At 36.9% G+C, this 26,653-nt stretch overlaps 2 protein-coding genes across 2 annotated transcripts in view; one reads left to right on the plus strand and one right to left on the minus strand.

Moving 5' to 3' along the window:
* The window catches only part of TNKS (tankyrase), a 152,734-nt gene that overhangs the window by 86,414 nt on the left and 39,667 nt on the right, over nucleotides 1-26,653 (plus strand). Inside the window, exons 6-11 of the mRNA XM_061134811.1 lie at nucleotides 12,749-12,843; nucleotides 14,292-14,358; nucleotides 14,645-14,831; nucleotides 18,628-18,749; nucleotides 20,246-20,337; nucleotides 20,430-20,508. Of these exons, the coding sequence (XP_060990794.1) occupies nucleotides 12,749-12,843; nucleotides 14,292-14,358; nucleotides 14,645-14,831; nucleotides 18,628-18,749; nucleotides 20,246-20,337; nucleotides 20,430-20,508 (642 nt within the window). The remainder of the gene's footprint in view (nucleotides 1-12,748; nucleotides 12,844-14,291; nucleotides 14,359-14,644; nucleotides 14,832-18,627; nucleotides 18,750-20,245; nucleotides 20,338-20,429; nucleotides 20,509-26,653) is intronic.
* On the minus strand, nucleotides 21,212-21,517 carry LOC133050502 (large ribosomal subunit protein P1-like). Its single transcript, XM_061134721.1, has 2 exons — nucleotides 21,446-21,517; nucleotides 21,212-21,370 (listed from the first exon to the last, which is right to left on the minus strand). The coding sequence occupies exons 1-2, from the start codon at nucleotides 21,515-21,517 to the stop codon at nucleotides 21,212-21,214; spliced, it is 231 nt and encodes a 76-aa protein (XP_060990704.1).

Here is a 26,653-nt window from a genome sequence, read left to right on the forward strand (position 1 = left end):
TTTCAGCTCTAACATCTTAAGATTTTCATGTGTTTTGTTGTTTTTCATCAGAGTTATAATACAGGATTGGATTATATAAGAGTCAGTAGTGTTACATGAGATAAAACATACCTGATACCTAGAATAAAGTTTACATACAGCATTTTTCACCTTTAAGAAAGTCTTAGTGTTACCTGAGGGCACATGTGTATATCCCTGTGGCTTTTAGTGGCCTTTATCATCCTCCTCTGTTCTTGCCAAATCTTGATTTGGAAAAGGTCAGAGCAGTTTTTAATTTCCAGCTTTTCTGGCTCATAGTTTAGATGTTGCTTGGGATTATAGGAAGGTCAAAGTGCAGTTAAGTCTGCATGAGGGAACTCTTCAAATACTTTAATTATGTATCTAATCAAATCACTTCTTTAAAGTACATCTTACTGAGTAGTGCATGTCTTACTGTAAGGCAGAAATCAGTGAGAGCAAGTGTTCTTGCCTGCTGGTGTTGGGATATACTGTATAAAATCTTTATGCCTGTGTATATTCATTTTATAACAATAAAGGCTTGAAAATGCCTTCTTTATTTTTCATTAGGGAATCACTTCTACTAAAACAGTCTCTATTTTGTCACGCATGACATCTCTACTGGTAAGGGTAATTAGTACCCATGCCAACCATGTTTTGTTTCTCTCTGTGAGAAAAAAATTTTTAGTGGAAAGGGATATGTGTAAAAAAGCAGGTGGTAAAACAGGAATTCAGTTTAGCTCAGCTTAGCCACCCTCTTCTGAACTTTGGTTTCTCCCATATGCTCACGCTAAGTCTCTAAATCGTGTCCAACTCTGCAGCCCCGTGGACTGGAACCTGCTAGGATCCTCTGTCCTTGGGATTTCCCAGGCAAGAATATCGGAGTGGGTTGCCATTTCCTTCTCCAGAGGATCTTGCCGAGCCAGGGATCAAACCCACATCTCCTGCATTGGCAGGCAGGTTCTCTACCAGTTAGCTACCAGGGAAGCCCCTGATTTCTCCTATACTTATATCCAAAAGACCCAAGTTTCCTGCAGTTTTCAGTATAGACAAGTTGAGGGATAAAAAAGAGTGAGTACGAAATCATTTTGCTATGAGTATGATTCATTATTAAAATTCAATTTAGAAGTGAAATTACAAACGTGACACTTCAGTATAGCCTTGTAAGAATCTAAAGTGATTCCTCTGTCTCTCCAAACGAACCACACTTTATAGGGTAGGTTAAATTACAGCTGCAGCAGTAGCTTGAAAAACATCCATCTGGCAGAGTGTTAAGGGAATGGGAGATTAAGAAGAAACAAAGAAGGTCACTTTAATGCTATTCCTAGTTCCTCAGTAGTGGAATTGTCAGTGGTGTTATTTGCATATAATTATTTATCAATTATAACATGATAAAGAGATTTTAAAATAGTTCTCTGATGATTATGATTGGTTATGATCTCTTTGGCCTTAACTGTTTAGTTACGATCACTTGAAGTAGAGTGTTCCCCCATCAGCTCTTAAGTCCTTTGAAGTGAAGGGTGAACCTTAGTCTGTGAAAAGGCTTCCTTAGTTACAAAGAAAGTCTGATTTCAGAAACTCTTCTGACCTAATGAGAGGCAGCAAAAAGTGGAGACTTCATTATGGATTGAAGAACTTTGATATTATCTGTAGCTTTGGATTGGTATTACGAGAAACAGTTGTTTGGCCATCATATAAAAACAATATAAAACAGTTCATTCATTGTGGACCACCATCTGGTGACTCAGTTAGCTCGGGCTGCCATAGCATAGACTGGGTGGTTTAAACAACAAAAGTTTATTTCTCCCAGTTCTGGAGGCTAGGAAATCCAAGATCAAAGTGCCAGCGCGGTCAGTTTCTGAGGAGGGGATCTCTTCCTGACTTGTGGAGGGCTGCCTTCTTGCCAAGAGAGAAAAAGAATTCTTGGCTGTCTGTTTATAAGGGCACCAGTCCTATCTAGAGGGCCTTTACCCTCATGACCTCATCTACCCTGATTACCTCCTGGAAGTCCTGTCTCCCGTCTCCTGGAATATCCCATCACAGTGAAGGCTGGGGCTTCAACATATAAACCGGAAGGGTGGACCCAAACATTCACCTGGTTTTTTTTGTATGCTGCCTTTTTTTTTAAGTATAATAATTGCTCATGAAATCTCCCCACACACACAAAAGCATATTCTTCCATTCCTCAATTCCTCAATTAATTTAGAATTATAAAAGGAAATTTCTAAAAGTATTAAGAATCTAAATAATATTCTTTTTTAAGAGAAGACTATTTTCAGTGACTAATAAAATGTCCTTCTCTGATAAAAATGGCATCAAGAGTAAAACTTTAAAAACACGATAAATACCATGCATGATTATTTGATATACATATTTAGGTAATCAAATTAGTAAATTTGGAAATCGACTAAATATTAAATACTTTATATGTTGATTTTCCCTTTTGTAAAGATATTTTTATTTTTCAATACTAACATGATAATCCCCTACTCTGAATACCATAAAAATGCCCGTTAAAGTTACCTCCTAGTTTCTGAGAGGGCTCAGAATTGAGTAAAGGCAAGGAATCACTTCTTTTTTTAAGAAGTCCTACATTTTTAGGGAACCCTCCTCCACTGTTGGTGGCTATGTAAATTGGTGCAGCCACTATGGAGAACAGTGGCTTGGGCAGGAATAGAGCTGGAGATCTTCGCACCTGGCTGCCTCTGGCTGCCGAATTCATATGTGCAAACTCAGAAGTGACAGGACTTGATCACTAAAGGAACTTCGAGGTGACACTATGTCTCCCAAGTCCTGGAGCTCTGGAGACACTAAAATCAGCTAAAGGAATTTCTCATTCTCACAGTTTATATAGTTAAAATGACTCCCTAAGGGTCTAAGGTGAAATGATTTCCCCATAAATAATCTTGAAATGAAACTCGGTGGACTCATTTCCTTGTACTTCCAGAATAAGACATCTGTCTGTTGAACTTTCGTTAGAATCTTTGATGTTTAGATTTGAAAACCTGAGATTGTAAATATTAATTACAATAAGGAATTCAGGTGAGATTCGAATAGTCCAAAAACTTTTCTTTTGAAAAGTATAAAACATCAGGCTACTGTCAGACCACGCAACCTGATTTCCATAAAGTCTGCCAGCTGTTTCTCATTAAACAATGCAAAATTAACATTGCACCCCCTGAAACTGCTAAGCATTCTGTTTTCTTTCCCATACAAACCCTGTGAGAGGATGCTAGGAACTCATTTTCATGCATACATTTCAATTCTTCTGCTGGTTCTGAGGCTGGTAAAGAGAAACACAAATTTCTGGCTGTTGAAGAATCCCCTTGGAGTTTCCACAGTGATAACGTTAAGTTAAAATTTAATTAAGTTGGCATTCAGAGCTTTACCCTCATAAAGATTCCTCTATGGATTACCTGCTCTTTCTTGTCTGTTCATTTCCTTTTCCCTGTCCTTCTCTTCACCATACATAACACTTAAAGATAGTCTTTTATAGTCTTACTTTAAAAAATAAACTTTTACTCTATAAGGCAATTGAAGTATAGAAGTTTTATTGTATTAGTTATTTCATAAATTCTACAAATTTTCAAGTGCCTTAGCTTCCTTCCTAAAGATAACTACATGTGTTACTTTGGAAAGGCATTCTCTTTAAGGCTGTAAAATATCAATCATTATTCTACCTCACTGAACTTTATTTGGAAGAGGACTTAAATGGCAGCTAGTCCAGCCTCTTCCCTCCAATAACTCTGATAGGTTGGCCTCTCACTCTACTTGATCTGGCTCAACAGATCATCCTTGGTTTAGCACCAAACTTAGAATTTCACACTTTAAAAAGGAGAGATATTGACCAGTCAGAAGGTGACCAGGAAGGTAGTTTTAAAAAATCATTCTTTAAGAAGCAGTTGAATCAACTGGAGGGATTTAGTTCGGGAAGAGACCAAATGACCATCCATTAGAGATATATAGAAAAATCTAGCACTAGGAAAGAAGCAGATAAATTATCTTCTTTAATTTCAGTATTCTGTTATTCTTCCATGTCCTCTGGTGCTTATTCTAAATAACTTCTTTTGTTAAGAAGTCCTACATTTCTAGGGAACCCTCCTACACTTTTGGTGGCAATGTAAATAGGTGCAGCCACTGTGGAGAACAGTATGGAGGTTTCTTAAAAAGACTAAAGTTCCCAAGTGATCCAGTAATCTCCCTCCTGGGCATGTATCCAGAAAAAGATGAAAACTCTTAAGTCAAAAAGATATTTACACCCCAAGGTTCACAGCAGCACTGTTTACAATAGCCAGAACATGAAAGCAACCTAAGTGTCTATCAGCAGATAAATGGATAAAGAAGACATGATGTACATATACAATGGAATATTACTCAGCCATAAAAAAGAATGAAATAATGCCATTTGCAGCAACACGCATGGACCTAGAGATTATCATACTAAGTAAAGAAAGACAAATATATGATATCTAAAATGAACTTATTTACAAAACAGAAATAGTCTAACAGATATAGAAAACAAACTCTTGGTTACCAACAGGAAAAAGCAAGGAGAGATATAAATTAAGAATTTGGGATTGATAGACACACACTACTATATATAAAGTAGATGAACAGCAAGAACCTACTGTATATCACAGGGAACTGTATTCAATATCTTACAATAATCTATAATGGAAAAGTATATAGATATGAATCACTTTGCCATATGCCTGAAAATAACACAACAATACTTCAATTTTTTTTTTAAAAAAAAAAAGGAAAGAAAGAAGTCCTACATTTCTGGGACACTTATCCAATAGTATGTCACACTCTGAATATTGATAGGGTTTGATTTGAATGCTGAGTTGAGTCAGAACTACCAAAGCGATCCCTGCCCACCAAGAGCAATTTCCCATCTCTCTCAGCCATACTCATCCATTTCTGAACATCCTCTCCAGAATCTGAGTGCCAGAACCCAGCCAAAGGAAAGGAAGGAAGTCAGACTTCCCTGCATTTGATCTGACTCTGCTATTAACTTGCCATATTAATCCCCATGTTTCCTAGTTTCCTTATCTGTTGTGTGGAGATAATAATAGTCTCTAGCTCTGGTCAATGTTTATGTAAAGTAAGCAAGTTGATACATATAATGCACTTTAGTACATAGAAAGTACCCAGTAGGTTTTAGCTATTATTTTACCAAAATACTTTGTATTTTCAAAGTGTTTTTATATCTTCTATTTCATTTTCACCAGAAAATAACACTGTAAAGAAGCCAGTACTATTATTACTCTCTTATTTCAGAGATTGAGACTTACAAACATTAATATGTTAAATGCTCCTAGATTGTAGGAATAGTTGTCTTACTAATGAGAAGTAACAGTCTTGTTGTAGTCCGCTGTGATGGGACTGTAGCTATTATTAGGTGCATTAGCTCCAGGCACTACCCTTTAGAGAACTGCTGACCAAGTGTCCCTGCATCAGAGAAAAAGACTCAATGGGAAAGAAAACATTATTATTAGAAGATCTAATAATGTGTGGTCTGTAGAAAAGAAACAAGTTAAAGGAGATACTTGGGAAAGAAGTGAATTAAGGTATCTTTTTAAAGTTTTATTTCTACTTTGGTTCATCAGTTTTCATTCTGCAGATAGTTTTTCTCTTTTAAATTATTTTTATAATAGCTCAAGAGTTGAGAAGCTACAAGGAAACTTGTTATGATACTACTTAAAATATCCATTCTAAAGACAGGTGTCAGTGATGAGATATAGTTATTTCCATGGACTCATGCCCATATTGATTCTCTGGCTTTTAATTTGGTTTGATTCTGATTTAAGTTTCATTGTCTCAAAGAACTTCTTAGCTATACTTCACACTCTATGCCTAAAGGTAATTTAATAAGCTCTGATTATGCAGTTATTATATCTTCCTGAGAGTTTTATATTAATGGCTGATATAGTATTTTCTTTGTAGAAGGGGCACACTGATCTGTCTTAACCAATGGTAAGTTTGAATGAGATGTGTTTTGTTAAGATAACCAGAACAGAGATGGAGCATTTATAAATGTCCATTTATATGGTGTTAGTCACTCAGTCATGTCTGACTCTTTGCAACCCCATGGACTATAACCCGCCAGGCTTCTCTGTCCGTGGGATTCTCCAGGCAAGAGTACTGTAGTGGGTTGCTATTTCCTTCTCTTTATAAGGTGATGGTTATTAAATAATTATGGCACAGCTACACAATGGAAATACTATACAAAGAATAAGATGGACCTATATGTGCTAGTATTTTTAAGAGAAAAAAAAAAAAAAGCCAATTCAGAAGAATATAGTGTGATCTATTTGTGTGACAAGTGAAAGTATTAGTCCCTCAGTTGTGTACAACTTTGTGACCCTGTGAACTTAGCCTGCCAGGCTCCTCTGTCCATAGAATTCTCCAGGCAGGAGTACTGGAATGGGTTGCCATACCCTTCCCCAGAGGATCTTCCCAACTCAGGAATCAAACCCAGGTCTCCTGCATGCAGGCAGATTCTTTACCATCTGAGCCACCAGGGAAGCCTTGTGTGACAAAAGCAGCAGCACAAAGAACTCAGAGAAAAACAAACATACCTTCATATAACAGAGAATATCTCAGATGATACAACGATAAGCAGTGCCTGTCTTAGGAAAGGCGTTTGTGGAGTAAAGAATGGCAACCCACTCCGGTGTTCTGAAGTGGTGGGCTGCTGTCCATAGGATCGCACAGAAGCAACTTAGCATGCATGCATGCATTGGGGAAGGAAATGGCAACCCACTCTGGTGTTCTTGCCTGGGGAACCCCAGGGATGGAGGAGCCTGGTGGGCTGCCGTCTATGGGGTTGCACAGAGTCGGACACGACTGAAGTGACTTAGCAGCAGCAGCAGCAGCAGCAGTAAGTCTTACCTTATTGCAAATGCATGTATGCCCTTGGCACACACACTCAGACACACGCGTTATTTTCCGACTTGAGACAGGTCCAGAATCCAAGAGTCATTCAGCTTTAAGTCTGCCTAGAGTTGGGTTATCAACCATCCCAGTTTGCCTGGGGTGCGTGGGTTTCCTAAGACTAGGAATGGCCTGTGCAAACCAGGATGAAGTGATTACTCTAGCCTGAAAATCCCAGAGGATTTCATCTAGGTCAAAATGAAAATCTTAATGAAAACTGAAATACAGGACACATCATGACGTCAGGCAGCTCTCTGTTGACTTACATCATGGCTTCTCACTTGTGGCTTTCTTCTTTCCTAGGGAATGCTTCATACATCACACAGGCCTGTGTTGAAATGTGGTATAAATCTTTTACGCAAATTCAAAGTCATATTCACCAAGCTGGATTATATGTATCCCCTCTTCTCTTTCACTAATGTAAATCAAAAGCAGACTATAACTTTCATTTCATTACTAGCATGAAGCACTGTGTTAAGCCTTCGAACATAAAATTAAAATACACTCCTCATTCTCAACAAGCTCACAATGGATTGGAGGAGACAGACACATAAATATCAATGTTTAACTGTGTTATTTTGTGACAAGTGTTAAAGTAAAAGATAGTGGCACACAGTTTTAGGACCAGTCTTTAGCAGTCTTTTAAGTGAATACTTTTTGTTGCCATTAACAGCAATAGGAAATTCTGCAACCAGAAAAGAAGTGCGGGTGTCTAGGTGTGCTAGATACCAAGGAGAAAAACATTTCAAGAAGGAAGAAATGATCACCTATGTCAGATGATGCAAATAGGTGAAGTAAGATGACGGCTGAGAAATGACCATTAGGAAATAACTTCTAAGTGTGCAGGATACTCAATAAGGTGATAATAAGTAATAACCACCATTTGTTGAGCTTTTTCTGTGTGATACTGTATTAGGTGCTTATTTATATAGTTAACTTTAATCCATAAGATAGTCTTACATGGTAGGAATTATAATTCTCATTTTATAGATATTAGAAGCCAAGGCTCAGACATTAAGAAACGAGTCCAAAGCCACATAACTTGTAAATTTTGCAAAAGAGAAATGCAAACCCAAAACTTAAAAGTCTCTGCTCATCACTTCTTCATACTGTGCTGCCTACACTTCTGTTATAAAGTTGTGTCCACAATTTTTTATATACTTTTAATTTAAAAATTTTTACATTTTTACAGTGTTGTGTTGTTTTCTGCCATACAACAATGCAAATCAGCCATAATTATCATCCACAATTTTATAACAGAATTGTTGGTTGTTCCTGTTTTAGCTATGCGTGTATAAAGTTTAGGATAAGTTCATGCATTATTGTGTGCTTCAAATCTGTATCATAAGAAACAAAGATAAATATACATAATATGTTTCTTTTTTCTCTTATGGCCTGATTCCAAGAAGAAAACTTTGAATTATGGGATTTAAGTAAGGATTCTTTTTTGTATAAACATTTTACAATATAAAAGTAGTAGTAATAGCAAATCTCTTTCAGCAGAATAGTATTAAGATAGGTTTTTTGATGGAGCTATATGTTTGCAGTTGCTTCATATTTTATCACTCTACATGTTTGACTTTTAAAGTATTCACAACAAAAAAGTCTGTTTTAAAAGTAAATCTGAGGTATGCACACTGACAGGTTGCCGTGCTGTCCTGTCCACAACGATGCCGCAAATGTTTGGTTCTTGTGTTTGCTAGTTTACAGCCACCACAAAATTATCAAGTACCATGTGTGAGTAAATGGTCTGCTTTTTTTTTCCCCAAAACCAAAATTATACTCTGTTAATTATCCTAGCATTTAGAAAATTGCTCTTCCCATTGTTTTGCCATTTAGTAGTTGAGGTGTAATGTTGACACTAGTGGTAACCATTCACTAAATTTAGTCCTGCATCATGTGATTTTAATTGCTTTGCATCAGAGGATAGCATTTAGTATATAATGTTTAGTTGTAAATGTTTTTCTAGAGGAAAAACCCCTGGGCTCAGTAGTAGGAGCTTGTTCAAATCATCCTTTGTTCTCAATTTGTACTTTTTCTTTTTGCTTTATACCATTTCCTCAGATTTACTGCATGCATTTCACAGACTTTTATGTGCCTTCCAATGATACTATTTAGTTTGCATAATTAGCATCCACAGTAGAATGACTGCTGGGAAAGTTTCATCTAGCATGTTCAGCACGCACTGCCTACGAATTCATCTGCTCCCGTAGCTCATCTTTCTCTGCCTAGATGCCGCTATCATTTTGCTAACTGACACCGTCATTCTGTCTCTCCTAGATTAGTCCTGCAGGCTTCTATTCAGGTCTTGCTGCCATCAGATTTGCCCTCCCTGTCCAGTCTATTCTCCATTGAGTGACACAGAGTGATCTTTCCAAAACTCCATTCTCAGCCCCATTACCGCCAGGGTATCATATAGGCACTTCAAACTCAATAAACCCGAACTTCACAGTCTTTCCCTTTCGGTTCCCTTCCCATCTCCCCTTTATCCCTCCCTCCCTTCTTTTCTTTTTAAAAGCAAGCTTCAAAAGCAGCCTAACATCTGCATAAGGAGAGAATGGTGAGAGAGAAGGCAGAAAAATATTTAAAGAAATAATAGCTGAAAGTTATTCAGATTTGGTGAATACTGTACATAATAGATGGAAGTACCAGACCACCTGACCTGCCTCTTGAGAAACCTGTATGCAGGTCAGGAAGCAACAGTTAGAACTGGACATGGGACAACAGACTGGTTCCAAATAGGAAAAGGAGTACGTCAAGGCTGTATATTGTCACCCTGCTTATTTAACTTATATGCAGAGTACATAATGAGAAACACTGGGCTGGAAGAAGCACAAGCTGGAATCAAGATTGCCGGGAGAAATATCAATAACCTCAGATATGCAGATGACACCACCCTTATGGCAGAGAGTGAAGAGGAACTAAAAAGCCTCTTGATGAAAGTGAAAGAGGAGAGTGAAAAAGTTGGCTTAAAGCTCAACATTCAAAAAACTAAGATCATGGCATCTGGTCCCATCACCTCATGGGAAATAGATGGGGAGACAGTAGAAACAGTGTCAGACTTCATTTTTTTGGGCTCCAAAATCACTGTGGATGGTGACTGCAGCCATGAAATTAAAAGATGCTTCTCCTTGGAAGGAAAGTTATGACCAACCTAGATAGCGTATTAAAAAGCAGAGACATTACTTTGCCAACAAAGGTCCGTCTGGTCAAGGCTATGGTTTTTCCAGTGGTCATGTATGGATGTGAGAGTTGGACTGTGAAGAAAGCTGAGTGCCGAAAAATTGATGCTTTTGAACTGTGGTGTTGGAGAAGACTCTTGAGAGTCCCTTGGACTGCAAGGAGATCCAACCAGTCCATCCTAGGGGAGATCAGTCCTGGGTGTTCATTGGAAGGACTGATGCTGATGCTGAAACTTCAGTACTTTGGCCACCTCATGCTAAGAGTTGACTCATTGGAAAAGACCCTGATGCTGGGAGGGATTGGGGGCGGGAGGAGAAGGGGACGACAGAGGATGAGATGGCTGGATGGCATCATCAACTCGATGGGTATGAGTTTGAGTAAACTCCGGGAGTTGGTGATGGACAGGGAGGCCTGGCGTGCTGTGATTCATAGGGTCGCAAAGAGTCGGACACGAGTGAGCGACTGAACTGAACTGACTGTACTGAATACATAATGGATCCAAGAAACTCAGCCAGCCCCAGGCACTCACATATACCAAAAAAAGAAGAAAAATGCTCTACCAGGGTACATCACAAATCAAATTGCTTAATGTCTCTTAATGATAAAGTGAAATTATGAGTGTACCCAGAAGAAAAACCACATGTACACAGGAATAAAGATAGGATGTAGGCGGATTTCTAGTCTCAAAGAGTGCAAGCCAGAAGATAGTGAAACGACATCTTTAAAATGTTAAAAGAAGGGGAAAATAAGTCCTGGAAATAACTTGATAGTCCTTGGAGGTATTTACAATAACATTTGACATGTGTCTGAATGCAGAAACTTGGACGGGCTTGTTGTTTGATGATTCAGAAATTTTAATCATCTATTTTCATATGGCATTTTACATTTTAAAGGTGTTTAAATGTGGGAGAAAACTTTTCACACTGTTTGGAAATAGCCAAGAGGAGTGGTTTTATCTCCATTTTGCATGTGAGAAAGCTGAGCTAATAGTTAACATAATGTTTACAGTTCTGTAAGATCCAGGACTGTGATCAGGTTTCCTGACTTCCTATTCAGGACCTTCTTCTATCTACCCAACCTCATTACTAGCTATGTCTTGCTCAAAAATAATTTCTAAAGTTAGAAACCATCAGGATAAATAAAATGTATGGGGTGCCTTCGGAGAAGGCAGTGGCACCCCACTCCAGTACTCTTGCCTGAAAAATCCCATGGACGGAGGAGCCTGGTAGGCTGCAGTCCATGGGGTCGCAGAGTCGGACACGACTGAGCAACTTCACTTTCACTTTTCACTTTCATTCATTGGAGAAGGAAATGGCAACCCACTCCAGTGTTCTTGCCTGGAGAATCCCAGGGACGGCGGAGCCTGGTGGGCTGCCGTCTGTGGGGTCGCACAGAGTCAGACATGACTGAAGCGACTTAGCAGCAGCAGCAGCATGGAGTGCCTTGAAAGCAGTAATAGGTAACACAGTATTTAGTAATTCTTTTGTATCTTGACAAAATATGTGAAGAAAATAAAATGAAAATCTTTTAAAATCCCAAGGCATATAAGAAACCATTGCAGTATTTAAACTTAAAGTGAATGAGTAGAGGTAGGGAAATTGCTATAATTGTGGAGAAACTTTTAATTAAAATAATGTTATTTGTGATTTTTTTTAAAGGTAAGAAGTTTGATTATTTTTCATTATCATATATGTGATCAGAGAACCTTTTGATAATGAGTCAAATTAAAATGTGACAAATTTGTTGAAGAGAAACCTTATTTTCCTCTTGTATTTATACTGCATATAAATTAAATACCATCTTGGCATATTTCATTGTATCTAAGGTAGGAAATTAGTTTTGACCAATTGCTAGCAGCAGTCTGGTGGGATGAATAGAGTCCATTGTCCTTTTTTTTTCCACTAGAATTTCTTCAGATATTCTTTAGAGATGTTTTTCAGCTTTTCCTATTTAGGAGGAATTCTAAGAGCTAGCTCTTTATAATAGAATTGGGATTTAAAAGTTAGAATTTGAAAGGTGGCAGGACATAAGTAGGATAAAGAAGAATATTTCCAGTTATGAGGAATATGAATTCTGACATGTCTTCCCAGAACAGTTGGGATGGTCCTTGATGTAAAGAAACTAAGAAATAATGTAGAGTAGATAGAGTAGGGCATGATAACTGAAGGCCTTGAAAAAAACCACTAGGAGAAATAGGTGAATGGCATGAAGTTAGGGGGCTTCCCTGGTGGTTCAGTGGTAAAGAGTCCTCCTGCCAGTGCAGGAGATGCAGATTCAATCCTTGAGTCTGAAAGATCCCCTAGAGAAGGAAATGGTAACACACTCCAGTATGCTTGCCTGGGAAATCCCATGGACAGAAGAACCTGGCGGGCTACAGTCGGGGTTGCAAAAAAATCAGACATGACTTAGTGACTATAAACAGCAACAACTGAAGTTAGAATGTACTTCTGAGATGAGTGAATTGTCTCCTATCCAGTTAAGAAAGATGAATTTGAGCACTTCACCTCAGTATTTTCTGTGTGTGTTAACACTCCCTGCCTTTAAAGAAATACAGATTAAATGCCAAAATGAGAATTATTTACCTTTATTTTACCTGATTATTTTACCTTTGTTTCTTTCTCTTTTCTAGTCAACTCCTTTACATCTAGCAGCAGGCTACAACCGAGTTCGGATCGTGCAGCTTCTCCTCCAACATGGTGCTGACGTGCATGCAAAAGACAAAGGGTGTGTGAATCTGCTTATTGTGGATGGTTTCACTAACAGGTCATTTATTACACTTGGTGTTCAACATCTGATACACCAGAGTTGTTGAGCACTGGGCAAAGTCTTACATCCCATTGTTTTACAGCTTGTACAGCATTTTGAGAATGTTCACAGTGATTTGACTTATTTTTATATTCCTACTAATTAAGGATTTGTCTCATAACAATTTCCCAAATCAGTTTAATTTTACTGTCTTCTGTTATTTGCAGTTAAAATTTGTTTCTCTCAATTCCAATTACTATTTTTTCAACTCTTAAGTTGTACTTCAGAAAGATAGATGAATCAAAAATTCTTATAACCCAGTAATATGACTGTTCTATTTATCAGGTATAAAAGGATCATCTTTTATTAATAAGCTAAAATCTTAAGTATACAGTATTTTAATTTTTTTCCTGATGAAATCTTGACCATCTAAATTGAGAAAACCTTAAAGGTCCTTATGAAGATTGATGTGAAAGAGAGGTGTCTGGGAATCAAAAAAAGCAGTATGTCATTTATTGTATAAACAGGTGAATTTTGGAAAACTTTGTACCAGTTTCCTAGCTTATCTCCAGGGACATGGGAATTGGGTCTGTTAACCTATACATTGGGCTAACACTTCTCCTTATGCCACTTTAAGATCTAAAAGATAATTACCTGACTGCCCATGTGATGTAGATTCCTACTACAGTCGTGATGGGTAGCGTAAAGGACAGCCCCAGAGAAGACTGTCTTTCACTTTGCCCCTCTCCACAGCAGGAAACAGAGACAAGAGAGAGCTCGGTATTTGAGAGAGCTCTCAGAAGGGGAGTCTGTCATTTCAAATCTGCTCTTTTCCGTGCTCTGTTTTCTCTCTCACCTGCCCCATTCTCGGTGCCATATGTACATGGTGTTCCCATAGTACAGGGGCACACCTGCCTGATCCTCTTGTACACCCCTGTAATCTGTGTGCATGTCTGAAAGCAAATGGGTGAACCGTAGGTGAGTCCTCAAGAGAAGTATACCCCCAAAAGAGGGTCCTTGATTTGTGCACAATGACATTTGGATATGCAAGCTCTAATAATTTGGATATTCAGTTCTTATGTTGGAAATCACCATGAAAGCGAAATAATATGGTAGGAATATTTCAGTTCACTATCAGTTAACATTTATTTTCTGTAAATACTTAACATATAAAGCATGCAGTTTGAATTAGTACCTGCACTTCTACCTTTACTTAAATGCTTTTCTACTTGGTGCTTTAATGATTGACATAACATAACTAACAAAAGGTTGGACGTTAGTTATGCTTTGTATACTCTTATTACTTTAAAATATTTAGAATATGATTGTATTGGAATTGGTTAGATTCTTGTTTCTCAGCCTTTCTTGGATGAATGACTCTAAGTTGTTGGACATTACAGTGTCTCAGTTTGCTTTTTTCCATTTAGTGGACTTGTGCCTCTTCATAATGCGTGTTCATATGGACACTATGAAGTCACAGAACTGCTACTAAAGGTAAGAAAAATTAAAGATATTGAATATTATTTGCCTTTAATTTGTCATGAGTCTTCATGGGGGTTTTTTACCAAGCTTTTTAAAAGAGCAAAATATTTTTTTTTAATATTCACTGTTGCCTTGAAATGTTTAAAGTATTCAGCTTATTTTAAACTGTATTTTAAATGCTGAAATTAAAACAGTTGTTGACATTTCAGAGTTATAACTGAAATTTACAGTAAAATCAGTGTTTTATTTGATTCAGTGAAATGATTCCTGACCAGTAACTTTTCTTTTCTCAATTCAGCATGGAGCTTGTGTTAATGCTATGGATCTGTGGCAGTTTACCCCGCTTCATGAGGCTGCTTCCAAGAATCGCGTAGAGGTCTGCTCTTTGTTACTTAGCCATGGTGCCGATCCTACTTTAGTCAACTGCCATGGCAAAAGTGCAGTGGACATGGCTCCAACTCCTGAGCTCCGGGAAAGATTGACTTGTATGTGTTTCTATCCTAAAATCAACACTGCTTGTTGTAAATTGGAATATCTTTTTGTTATTAGGGCTAATGTTTTGTCCAGCTTAGATAATGACCTTGTCTTCTTATAGGCAACTAGTTATTCTCTTTTCTGATTCTTTTCTCTATGAATTCTGCAGGAATCTTATATATGTACACTATATTTATTTTGTGTTTATTCAAGCTTAATTCTAATTTATGTGTTCAGGCTCTTTTTTTTAAAGACTAGAGGATGAGTTCATCAGTAACCATTTATTGAATATTTACCATATGCCAGAAACTGGAAATGTAGATGTGTACAAACCAGAAAAAAATCTCTACGCTCACAGGGCTTATGTTCTTGTACTGTTAGTAATAACAGATGCTATAGAACATCATGGAATGCTCCCTGTTTCCCAAACCCTGCAAGTTGCACAGTCATGTTTTTATCTGTGTTGCAGCCCAAGCACAATCACTAGTCCAAATTTAAATAAGATAATTTTTACGACTTGGTTGAAGTAATTTTCTCAGATACATCTTACTTATATTTACATATGCATGTTTTTTACAAACTTTTGTTTTAGAATAGTTTTAGATTTAGAAAACTTCCCAAATTAATACAGAAAGTTCTCATATGTCTCATACCCAGTTTCCCCCCATAAACATAGTAATATGGTACACTTGTCACAATAATGGACCAGTACCAATATATTATTAACTGAAGGCTGTACTCTGTTCAGATTCCCTTAGTTTTTACCTGAAGCTCCTTTTCTGCTCCAGGATCCCATTCAGCGTTGCCGTTGCTGTTGAGTCCCTCAGTCGTGTCTCACTCTTTGAGACCGCTTGGACTGCAGCAGAGCAAGCTTCCCGGTCCTTCACAGGGAAGTTCTTTTTCTGCTCCAGGATCCCATTCAGAATACTACATTAAATTTAGTTGTCATATCAAATACTAAGATATATTTAATTCTACCTGTAGGCATTTCAGGTTTAAATTAAAATAGGTGTCACATACCTAATTTTAAATTTGTCCCACAGTTGATACTGTCTTCCATGTAGGATACTAAGAATCAGATAACTGGATTTAAACACCTGAGAAAACCTTTAAATGATCATTTAAGAAAAAGGCATAGTCAAAATGAAAACATCAATGAAGTTTAAACAGACTGTAAATTTGTTTATGTTAAAATAGGAAGAATTCCTTGCAATTCTGATCTCGTTTAAATGGAAATTCAAACTTACTTTGGTGCCGGAACAGATGACATTCACTAGATTAGAGGCCCGCACAGACCAGGTTGTCACTGGGCAGATGTCTTGGCAATGAATCCTTGTGGAAGTGCATTTTTTCTCTCTCCCACTCATATGACTCTTGTCATGTTATCTTCCATTATATAGTTTATTTTTCCATGTGATGTTCTGTCTTCTCACTTTAGTTTTAAATTCTTGAAAGATCTTTGGTTTTATTATTCTATCTTCTTAGCACCTGCACAGTGCCTTATTACCTAATAAAAATGTGTGGATGGTGTTGGTATTTGGGCTTGTATCTACCTGCCCCCAACCTAGCACAGTACATTGTGCATGCTGTGTACCCAGCAGGTTTATTGAATTGAATTTAACTTAAAGTGTATTTATTTTTTAATATCTTTTTCTAATTTATTTCTTTTAGTTTTATACCCCAGACTCGGCTTTATCCCCTGTCACCAATTGACTTTTTTTCCTTCTAGTCGTTTTGTAAATACAAGTATTATTATAAGTTTTTACATTGTATTTCATTGGTCTCTGTATTCCAGTGTAAACATTAAAATTTAACCAAGAATTCTATAGTTTTGTAAAGGAAAAAGTTCCCTAATTAGAGTATTTTGCAACCTTCTCAGTATCTCCTTAGATAAGATTCTACTAATGAAGGAAAGTATTTAACAAAGTTGGAACTTTTCTAACCAGTTCTCATCCTCATGCTTACTGCTTTATGCTAGGCAATCACAATAACAGACTTCATTTTAAGAAAATTATACAGGAAACAGAAAACAATATTTTGATCATACCCGTCATTACCACATTTTCTCTGTACATTTCTTCTACTCTTTCTTGTTTACTTTTTTGTTTGTTTTCGTGAAGCCAGATGAACACAATAGTGTGGGTTCTGCACATAACTGGAGTTGAAAATCCTAAAAGTAGCTTTCATTCTTGTTTCAAAAGGCATTTAGAAAGAGAAACTTCTAAGGCATTCTATAAATGTTGAGTTTTCAAGGTAATTAGGATTTCTGAAGTTTCAAAGTCCTGTACTTTGAGGAATGGCAATGATAAAATACCACTAAACACACAGTTATACAAAAACGTTTTCCCCCAAACCTGCCATGACTTATTTTATACATATCACCATTCATGCAGCAATTATTTATTGGCTACCTACTATATGCCAAGCACTGTGGTCAGTGATGGGACCACTGTAGCAGATAAGACAGTGCGATAAGCCCTGTGATAGAAGGCTAAAGGCAAGTGCAGACGCTTTTAGAAGAAAGAATCCTAACAGGGAACATTGGAAAGGCTTATCCAGAGGATCTGAACTGAGACCCTGAGCGATGAGTAGTAATTAATACGTGTGTGTGCATGTGTGTGTCTCTGTCTCTCTGTCTTATAAGGGAGAAAAGAAAGTGACAAGGGGCCCTCAAAGGAAAGAGAAAGGCAAAGAGAAAGAGTTCAGTACTAGGCAGATGCAAAGGCCTGAACATGAGCAGGCCTGGAATTATGTAACATATTATGTCACGTATCATTTATATCTTTTCAGAACAATTTTCAGCTTTTTGTTAACAAGTAGACTTATCAAAATATACTCCAACCTTTTAAAATAAAAAATAAGACTATTTGCTTTTAATAAATAAGGGTAGTGGATTCTTATTCATGTAGTTAATTTAGAACTCCCTTTTAAAAAGTCTTACTTGCTTATATAAATAATAAATATATAACATTAACTGTTCTTTGAAAATTTTTCAGACTCTGGCACTTCCCCCATAAATCAGTTCTCCTCTCCTCTATGTTAAGATATAATCATTGTTAATATTTTGGTGAATATTTCTCTAAATGCATTTTTTATATCATTAGTTATATTTAGTTGTGCTGGCAGTAAGGTAGTAGTAATCATACCAAAAAAATGAGTCAACCTTCCCTCTCTCATTTGCTACCTAAATTTTCATTTAAAAATCTATACTTTCATGTCCAATATATAGAGAGCTATCTTTTTGTTTATGAGCTAGAAAGTATTCCAGTGTGTGAAAGTGAAAGTGAAGTCACTCAGTCCTGTCCAATTCTTTGTGACCCCGTGGACTGTAGCCCACCAGCCTCCTCCGTCCATGGGATTCTCCAGCCAAGAATACTGGAGTGGGTGGCCATTTCCTTCTCCAGGGGATCTTCCCGACCCAGGGATCGAACCCAAGTCTCCCGCATTGCAGGCAGACGTTTTAACCTGTGAGCCACCAGGGAAGCCTATTCCAGTGTATAAGTGTTCACAAATTACTTAACTGGTTTCTATTTGGTGTACATTTAAGTCACTTGATTTAAAACTTTGCTGGAGTGAGTATCTTTGTATGTGAATTTATATGTGAACACTAAGTAGAAAATAGTCTTATTTCAGAAATTTTCATTAACCTACACCCTCCTCCTTTGCACTTTTATCATTGTTTTGTCATGTTGTGGCTGTTGCTAAAATAGAGGAATATGTAAAATTAATAATTTTCCTACTTTATAATCATGATAATAATTTTTATAGATTTTAAATATTTATATGTCACCATTATTTCATTAACAGATGAATTTAAAGGTCACTCTTTACTACAAGCAGCCAGAGAAGCAGACCTAGCCAAAGTTAAAAAAACACTTGCTCTGGAAATCATTAATTTCAAACAGCCACAGTCTCATGAAACTGCACTGGTAAGATCTTACTGCTAATCCGTCCCTTGGGTCTGTAACAGTGGTGTAAACTCAAAATGCGATTTTCATTTCAGAAACCTTAAGGTAACTTTAGTATCTAAAGTGCCAGGAATTTGCATTTTAATATTGGTTGCATTGATTTTTAAATTTGGTTCAGGAGATGATTGCTTTCATGGGTGAGAGAAGAGCCATTTGCTCAACTTTAATTTGAAAATTATTTTTACATTTGCCTTTATCCAACCATATTATAACAAACCTACTTTTGTGGCCAATGTGCTTATGAAATACAAAGTGTGATTTTTCTCATAGAATATCCCTTTTCTTGTGGTTGCTGCTTGCTAGATAAATATTATATTTGCTTTCTACAGAAGATTAAATTATTTTCAAAGGTACTTGCCTCATCCTTTTGAGCAACTGTAGTCAAAGAACTATTATATTCCTTAATGAAATATAGTAAGACTGGGAAATTTTTTGTTCCAGACTGTACAGATTGTTTTTTTAAACTATTCATCTTCTTTCTGTTATGTACTTTCAGAAAGATGATTCTGTTTTTGTCAATGATCACTTTAAGTTTCAGGTATAGGACTGGTTGGATTACACTTTAATCCAGAATTTAAGCATAAGGGATGCCTCTATCACAAACCTGTAAATATGCTTCAGTTAACATTCTTAACTTATATCTGGCACAGAAGTATCAAACTATAGGCAATACCTGCTGAAAATAACATTGTAAGAGTTACCAAACCAAAATAGGCCAGCGGTATGCATGCTTAGAATATGGCTCCCATGCAGGGGTTTAGATACATTCAGGCCACACAGTATTATGCCAGGACACACTCAAAGCCACGGAATAAACCTGACCTGCTTTTTGGAGTGTTCATTTTATTCATTAGTACATAGTTTTTAATTTTTAAATTTTAATACAAATATGAAGTGAAGTTGAACACAAAGGTTGTTTGAATAGAGGATAAAACATAAAATTTCCAAGAATACTTCTCCCTCTAAGCTCCTTCAAGTCTGTTACCTTCTTACCTGTCCCTGGGCATATGGACTTATTCTCCAATAGTATACCTCTCCAATACAATACCTCTTATTCTCCAATAGGAGTACCTCTGGGGAAGAGCTTGAGAAATAACTGACTTTTGTGGCTGACAGCCTACTGAAGGACTGAGTAATTCAGTTATGGATTTTTATAGCTTCGGAGAGGCAGTATTCTGATACCTCAAGTAAACATATACTGGATAATTGCTTATTGGCTAAAGGGAAAGGAATGAAGTCTCTCCAAATGCTCAACTAAGAGCATAATTTCACCTTGATTGAAAGGCTTATGTTTCATATTCCCCGTGTATTTAGGAGGAATTTCAGTCGTCTCCATAATGTGAAAATGTATGTTTTGAGACAGCAGTGTTTTAAATAGTCAGCAGGTGCTATTCAATTCAGAAATCTGCTTTTACACAGAAGTTTATTTTATTCACTGGTTTTTCTTTATTTTACAGCACTGCGCTGTGGCCTCGCTGCATCCCAAACGCAAACAAGTAACAGAATTGTTACTTCGAAAAGGAGCAAATGTTAATGAGAAAAATAAAGAGTAAGTGCAGTCGCAGAAGGCATTGCTCTGTAGTTAAAGCAAGAATGCAATTCAAGTTAAGAGATGACCTTTTCCTTTTCTCCTCTCCACAGTTTCATGACTCCCCTGCATGTTGCAGCAGAGAGAGCCCACAATGATGTCATGGAGGTTCTCCATAAACACGGAGCAAAGGTAAAAGGCACACACCTGAGATAACGTGCCAGTCTTGGCGCTGAGCAGCTAGCTGCACTTAAAGATTATTCCTCTCCTCTCTGTTTCTCCTGAAGAAACTAATCTTATAAAGATGACTGTTAACATGTATTTGAATCCATTGATTCTCCTTTAAAGCTGATTCAAATCTGGTTGCTAATAGAGATAATTACTGGTGTTTTATGTTGTACTTTACTGTCATTCTTCTCTAAAGCAAAAGTGTGGTTAGGGTCTTATCATTTGAAATGCATTTCAACTATACATTGTTCTACCTTAATACTGGAATTGATATATTTTGGTAGTCAACATCAGTGATGGCTTATCAGAAAATAATTTATGTAAATGATGGGCAAAATATTGCTACTTACTTTAAAGAATATTTTTTCCTTCAAACCAGTAATGATAATCATTTTTGCACATAACCTCAATATAAAGAAATAAAATTTTAATAACCATTTTTATTGGCATTGTCTGAGTGACATTATCTGCAACTCCATAACTCCCATGAACTGCTTTAGGAAATTTTGCTTGAAGGAAGCAAGCTGGTTGTTTTTCAGTGGTACTTGAACGTGAAAATTTTTAAATCCTCAACAGTGTTGTTTTTTTTTTTTTTTTTTTAACAGCTCAGCTTTTTATTGAATGTGTTACTAAAGAGGTTTAGTCAAAAAGACCAAAGCCCATGTCATCATACTCTCCAGATTCTTCTCTTTGCTTCTACTTTCCTCTCCTCAGCTGGGGCAGCAATGGTGGATGAGGCAGAACCTCCTGCTGGTCCAGCTGCCAAAGCAGGTCCGCCAGCCCCCACATTGCAGATGAGGCTCCTGATGTTGACATTGGCCAAAGCCTTTGCAAACAAACCTGGCCAGAAAGGCTCAACATTTACACCGGCTGCTTTAATGAGGGCATTGATCTTATCAACCGTGACCATCACCTCATCGTCATGCAGAATGAAGGCAGAGTAGATGCAAGCGAGCTCCGAGACGGAGGCCATGGTGCGGTGGGTGCTCAGTGGGGCTGCTGAGCACGGTGCTAGTTGCCGGATGAAGTGAGGGCCTCACCCCAAAATGGCCTTAGCGTCCTCGAAAGAACCGAGCACCTTAGCAGCAGCTGAGGAAAGAAAGAAAGCAAGAGTGTATATTTTAAAGCAGGAGTCCCCAAAGTAGGATACAGACACTCTATGGAACATACAAGAGGGAGCCTCTGGGTAGAGGGGGGAAATACTAGAATTTTTATTTATTGAAAGAGTAATTTATTAATAACTAGTAATTTATTAAGAACAGAGAAATTAAAATCTACTACTATTTCATACACAGATTGATACTGCCATCAATCTGTGTGTGTGTGTGTGTGTGTGTGTGTGTGTGTGTGTGTGTGTATGTGTGGTGGGGGGATTGACAGTGATACATTCACTCATCTGCTCACATCCAGCACGATGTGACATGTTGCACTTTACATGAGTAGATTTATGGGTATTATTCTAAACGGTAGCTTCTTGATAAATACCATTGTTGAAAATCAGAGGAAACAACCATGATAATCTTATAAAAAGGTTTATCTGGCTATTTCATAAATGAGGATTTTCAGGAATTGACATACTTAGTTGTTGTGCCTTTTTTTTTTTTTTAATGAAAGTGAGTGAGTTCAAAATTTGCTTATATTTCTATGGTGACAAATGATTATTACTTGTATGTAGGTACATATTTTTAAAAAGAAACATAATCAGAACCTTAAAGATCAAAGTTACATATTTTAGAGAAATGAATGAGAAAGTAACTGCTTTTTAAAAGGAACTTTTAACAAATGAAAAGGGCATTTTAAAGTTTTTTTTTAATTTGTTAGGTAGTTTTTGAACCTATTAATGACATTTTAATGCAGTACCTTATGATAAGTTTGCAAGAATCAAGGAAGATGCAATTTTACTAGCAGAATTCAATTAAAGCCTTAGCATAATTAGTAAATTACATTAAAAATAAGCATTGTGATTTAGAAGACTTTGCTAACAATGTTCTTTTTCCAGTTGCACCACATATCTACGTGAAATCTAGCTGTAGGGCCAATTATTGAAAATGAATCTAGAATCACACCCTCAAATCTACATCACAGTTTTTATAAGATTTTTTAGAAGTCTTTTAATTGAGCCAAATGACATTTTGTATGACTGATAATTTTAAAATTTTTTAATATTTTATTGTTTCATCTGCTTCCCATCCTTTGTAATTTCTCCTTTTATATAAGTTTTATAATATTCATTATGCATTAGCTTAGCAGTGCTTGGTTATAATTTACAGATGAACATAAATGAATATTGAGAGGGTTCTCAAAACACATTTTTACTCCTGAAGTGCATGATCCAAAAATTAGTATATCCTTGCTTTAAAAGGACTGTTGATGTTTTTAATTAAAGAGGCAGGATGAACTGGAATGAAAGGAGCAGAGTTCTACAAATTTATTACCTATTTTGAGGGTACAGCCACTGTGTTGTTACATAAATAATGTCTTATTGCTCTATCAAGCAGAAAATAATAAGCTAAGTGGGTTTTCTGCTACGGTTAAGAGCATTGTATGTTTATCATTGACCTATTTTTAAAAATATCTTATGGCATTTATAATGGTCTTGAACAACCATGAATAATGCCCTTCATTTTGGGAAAGTATCTATTTGTTGTCTCCCATGAGTCATTTTATTTCATGAAGATTCAGTGAGAAATAACATTATTTTATATAACCTATCCTAGTCAGCATTACTCTACGTCTGTGGCTCTAAATCTTTTTCTGCCCTTCATGTTCACAGTACATTCTCATCAATAACGTCGCAATTCATCAGTCAGGCATGTGTATAATTTTAAACGCCCTGCCAGTGTTGTAGAATGACTTTTAGACTAGTATATCTTCCCTAGTCCTCCCACTGCAGTTCAACAAAATTGAGAACTCCTGCTACTAAGCACCTTAAATGGAAAAAAAAATTAAGCAGGGTTATGAACCCACAGACACCAATTTCCACCCTCCCATTCATTCATTCCCTGATTCCAAGGCAGACTGCTATCCCTTAAGGTTGGTTTATCTGGTGACTAGCATTAGTAAAAGCTCACTGTAAAAACCCAATTTAGCTACTGATGGGCCCTAATGTTTGCCTGCCTGGTGTTCTTTCTGGGGAACTTGTAGTTTCAATTTGATTTTTGAACAGCTCATTGTTTCCATTTGATCTAAAAGCACCTTCCCAACAAGCTGCCCTACCCTTGAATTACGATTCAGCTCTCTTATGCTGCTTCTACCCTTCTGCTGTTTTCACCTCCTCACCATGAACCCAGTTCTTAAGCTAAGACTAGTAAATCAGAAATGGCAGAGAATTTGGTAGGGAGATATAATGCCATTAACTAATTTGTCACTTAAATAGAACTTGGTAAGATAAGCCAAAACATTTTTTTGAGTGAAGCTTGGTAATTCAACGTTTAGGTTCATTGTGCATGTTAAATTAAGCATATTGTATACATAACATAAGCAGGTATACTTTTCTGTTTGGAATCTTCCGCTTTCTAGAAAGTATTATGACCTTGGACTTAATTTTCCTGAACCTCTGTTGAGTCATTAGTGATATATGGGTATTAATACCTCCCCTACAAGGGTGACTATTGTTGTTTTGTTTTGGTAAAAATTAAATGAGCTTTTATATATATATGCAAACAAACCATACTTTCTTTAATTAGTAGTAAGTATGAGTGTTGTAATTTTTTCCATATTTGTCTTTCTAAACTTATATATGTATTTCCCCTCATTATCTAAATTTTATATAAGACACATGTATATAATCACTTTCTAATTTGTTTTGATCCACTAGTTCACCATTGAAATGTAAAATGATAATGATAGTGTGCTGGATACTGTGAGAAATACCAGTTTGGAAGTTAATGCAATTACCAAACTTGAAGCTAATCCTGAATCAGTTTAGTGGCCTCAGTAGTGAAGAAGGAAGAGAATGACGAAAGCCATTTGTAAAATACTAAGCTGTATTACTTGGAAGTGAATTGGGTGCTTGAATAGACTTAGAAAATGGTGGTACAATTAAGGAAGTAAGAAAACTATGTGTTGGCAATGATTTTTGTACTTGGAGTTAATATGATAGGAGGAATAGAAGGACATTAAATAAAACTAGTAGTTGGAAACATAGCACTGGAGTATGATAGAGAGTTCAGGATTAGAAATATGTGTTGGGAAGCCCTTGACATAATGATCACACACTGTGGGAATGAGGAAGGTTTCGGGTAGAGAATGTGGAGAGATGAACTGAGAGTCAGGGAAAGAACCTTTGACGATTGCTCATCTTTGTGGAACAATAGTGGGAAGAGGGGGTTTCCCAGGGGCCTAGTGGTAAAGAATCCGCCTGCCACTGCAGGAGACAAAAGAGATGCAGGTTTGATCCCTGCTCGGGAAGATCCCTGAAAAAGGAAATGGCAACCCACTGTTGTATTTTCATCTAAAAAAATTGCGTGGACAGAGGAGCCTGGTGAGCTACAGTACATGGGATCACAAAGAGTTGGACAGGACTGAGCATGCACACACACACACAGCTTTTAAAGGAGGTATTCCAAAGATATAGAGGTAGAAAATTGTATTAGTTAGGGTTTTGGCAATAAATACACACTCAAAGTGGGTAATCTGGGGAATATTTAATAAATTATATACAAAGGTGTGGACAGGGTTTAGGAAATCCACAGGAATGGGGTAGTACCAGCAGCATGTGGGAGCTATCGTCATCCCTGGGCCTGAAGGGGCACAGAAAGGGGGAGGTAGCTAGAGAATACCACCTGACAGCATCTGAGCCTTTGATAAAGGGTAGATCTCATCCATATTCCTCATTCCGCTCCTTCCCACCAGTCCCCTCCTCATGACCACCCCCTGGCCAAGTACAACAAAAAGTTAAAGACAAAAAAGCCATTGCTGTCATCTATACAGGTGATTTTCCCAGGACACAAAGGCAGGCTCAAGGATGATATTATGGGTCCAGAAAGGCAAGCAGGCAGTATTCAGCAAAAGGACAGAAAACAAAGGACTAGTAAGGGAATGATGGTTTTAAGAAAAGGGGGTTATTAACCAACTTATTTGAGAAGTCCTCTTTTATAGGAGTAAACTTATGTATCCTAAAAAAATATTATGTCTACCTACTCCCTGCTTTACAAGATTACTGTGAACCCTAAATAAGAGAGACATAAAGATTTTATCTTTCTTTCTTCATTATTGTTAATCTACTCTGACATTCTGCCTTCTATTGCTACTGCTTTGTCTGCTATCATTATTAAGTAGAACCTAAGCCCCAGTTGCATATGGTATTGTTAGTACCTAGAAACAAAAGGTTTAATTCAGTTCTTTTTTTCATGCTTGAAAGCACTACTGTTTTGTCATTAGTGAGCATCTGTTAAATGTGTGGAACATGATATTTTTTTGATGTTCATGTCTCAATTTGACAGATTTATTTATACTATATGTAAAAAGAAATTGTGTCAATAGTAATTAGTGTTTAATGGGCTTATTTCTCACATTGAGAGTGATCAAGAATCTTTGCTCTCTTTAGAGAAATGTGTTAGCTTATTATAAGGATTTTATTAATTCTCTTTCAGAGGTGGGTTGATAAGCAGATTCTGTCAGTGCAAAAGTGTTAAAGTGCTTTTATTTTATTTTTTTTTAAGTGCTTTTAAAAATGTACATCCCAAGCAGCTTTTATAGTTCAAATAATATCTGAGGTTTGATCATATCAGAATAAAGTCCCAAGGGGCCAGTGTCTCAAAGACATTTTGGTTACCATTCAGTTAGATCGATTGAATATAGATTAGGCAGAAGTAGAAATCTGGCTTATTACTTCTGTGAGATGAGTTAATCCCAAAGAAATGATCTGCAGGAGTTATAGCTAAAATTCACAAAAGACAGAACAATGAATTTGTAAATAACTGTTAGTTTCCTTAGCTGCTATTCTCTCTGTATATGTCTTTCTCTTTCTGAGATTGCATGAGTTTCTTTTCTCTCCCAGTCTTTGTTCATCTGCTTCATTCTTCTTTTTATAGACTGTATTTTTCTGTTGTACTTCTCTGTGGCCTGAATATGATCTTCACAGCCCTTACTTTATACACGTTTGGCT

Source organism: Dama dama, chromosome 32, assembly GCF_033118175.1.
Source record: "Dama dama isolate Ldn47 chromosome 32, ASM3311817v1, whole genome shotgun sequence".
Lineage (NCBI taxonomy): Eukaryota > Metazoa > Chordata > Mammalia > Artiodactyla > Cervidae > Dama > Dama dama.

Excerpts from the sequence above, each read along its gene's own strand:
- LOC133050502 (XM_061134721.1), bottom strand. The coding sequence starts at position 21,517 with ATGGCCTCCGTCTCGGAGCTCGCTTGCATCTACTCTGCCTTCATTCTG. Across the intron at positions 21,371-21,445 it reads ACGATGAGGTGATGGTCACG|GCTTTGGCCAATGTCAACAT; the intron begins GTTGATAAGATC and ends TTGTTTGCAAAG.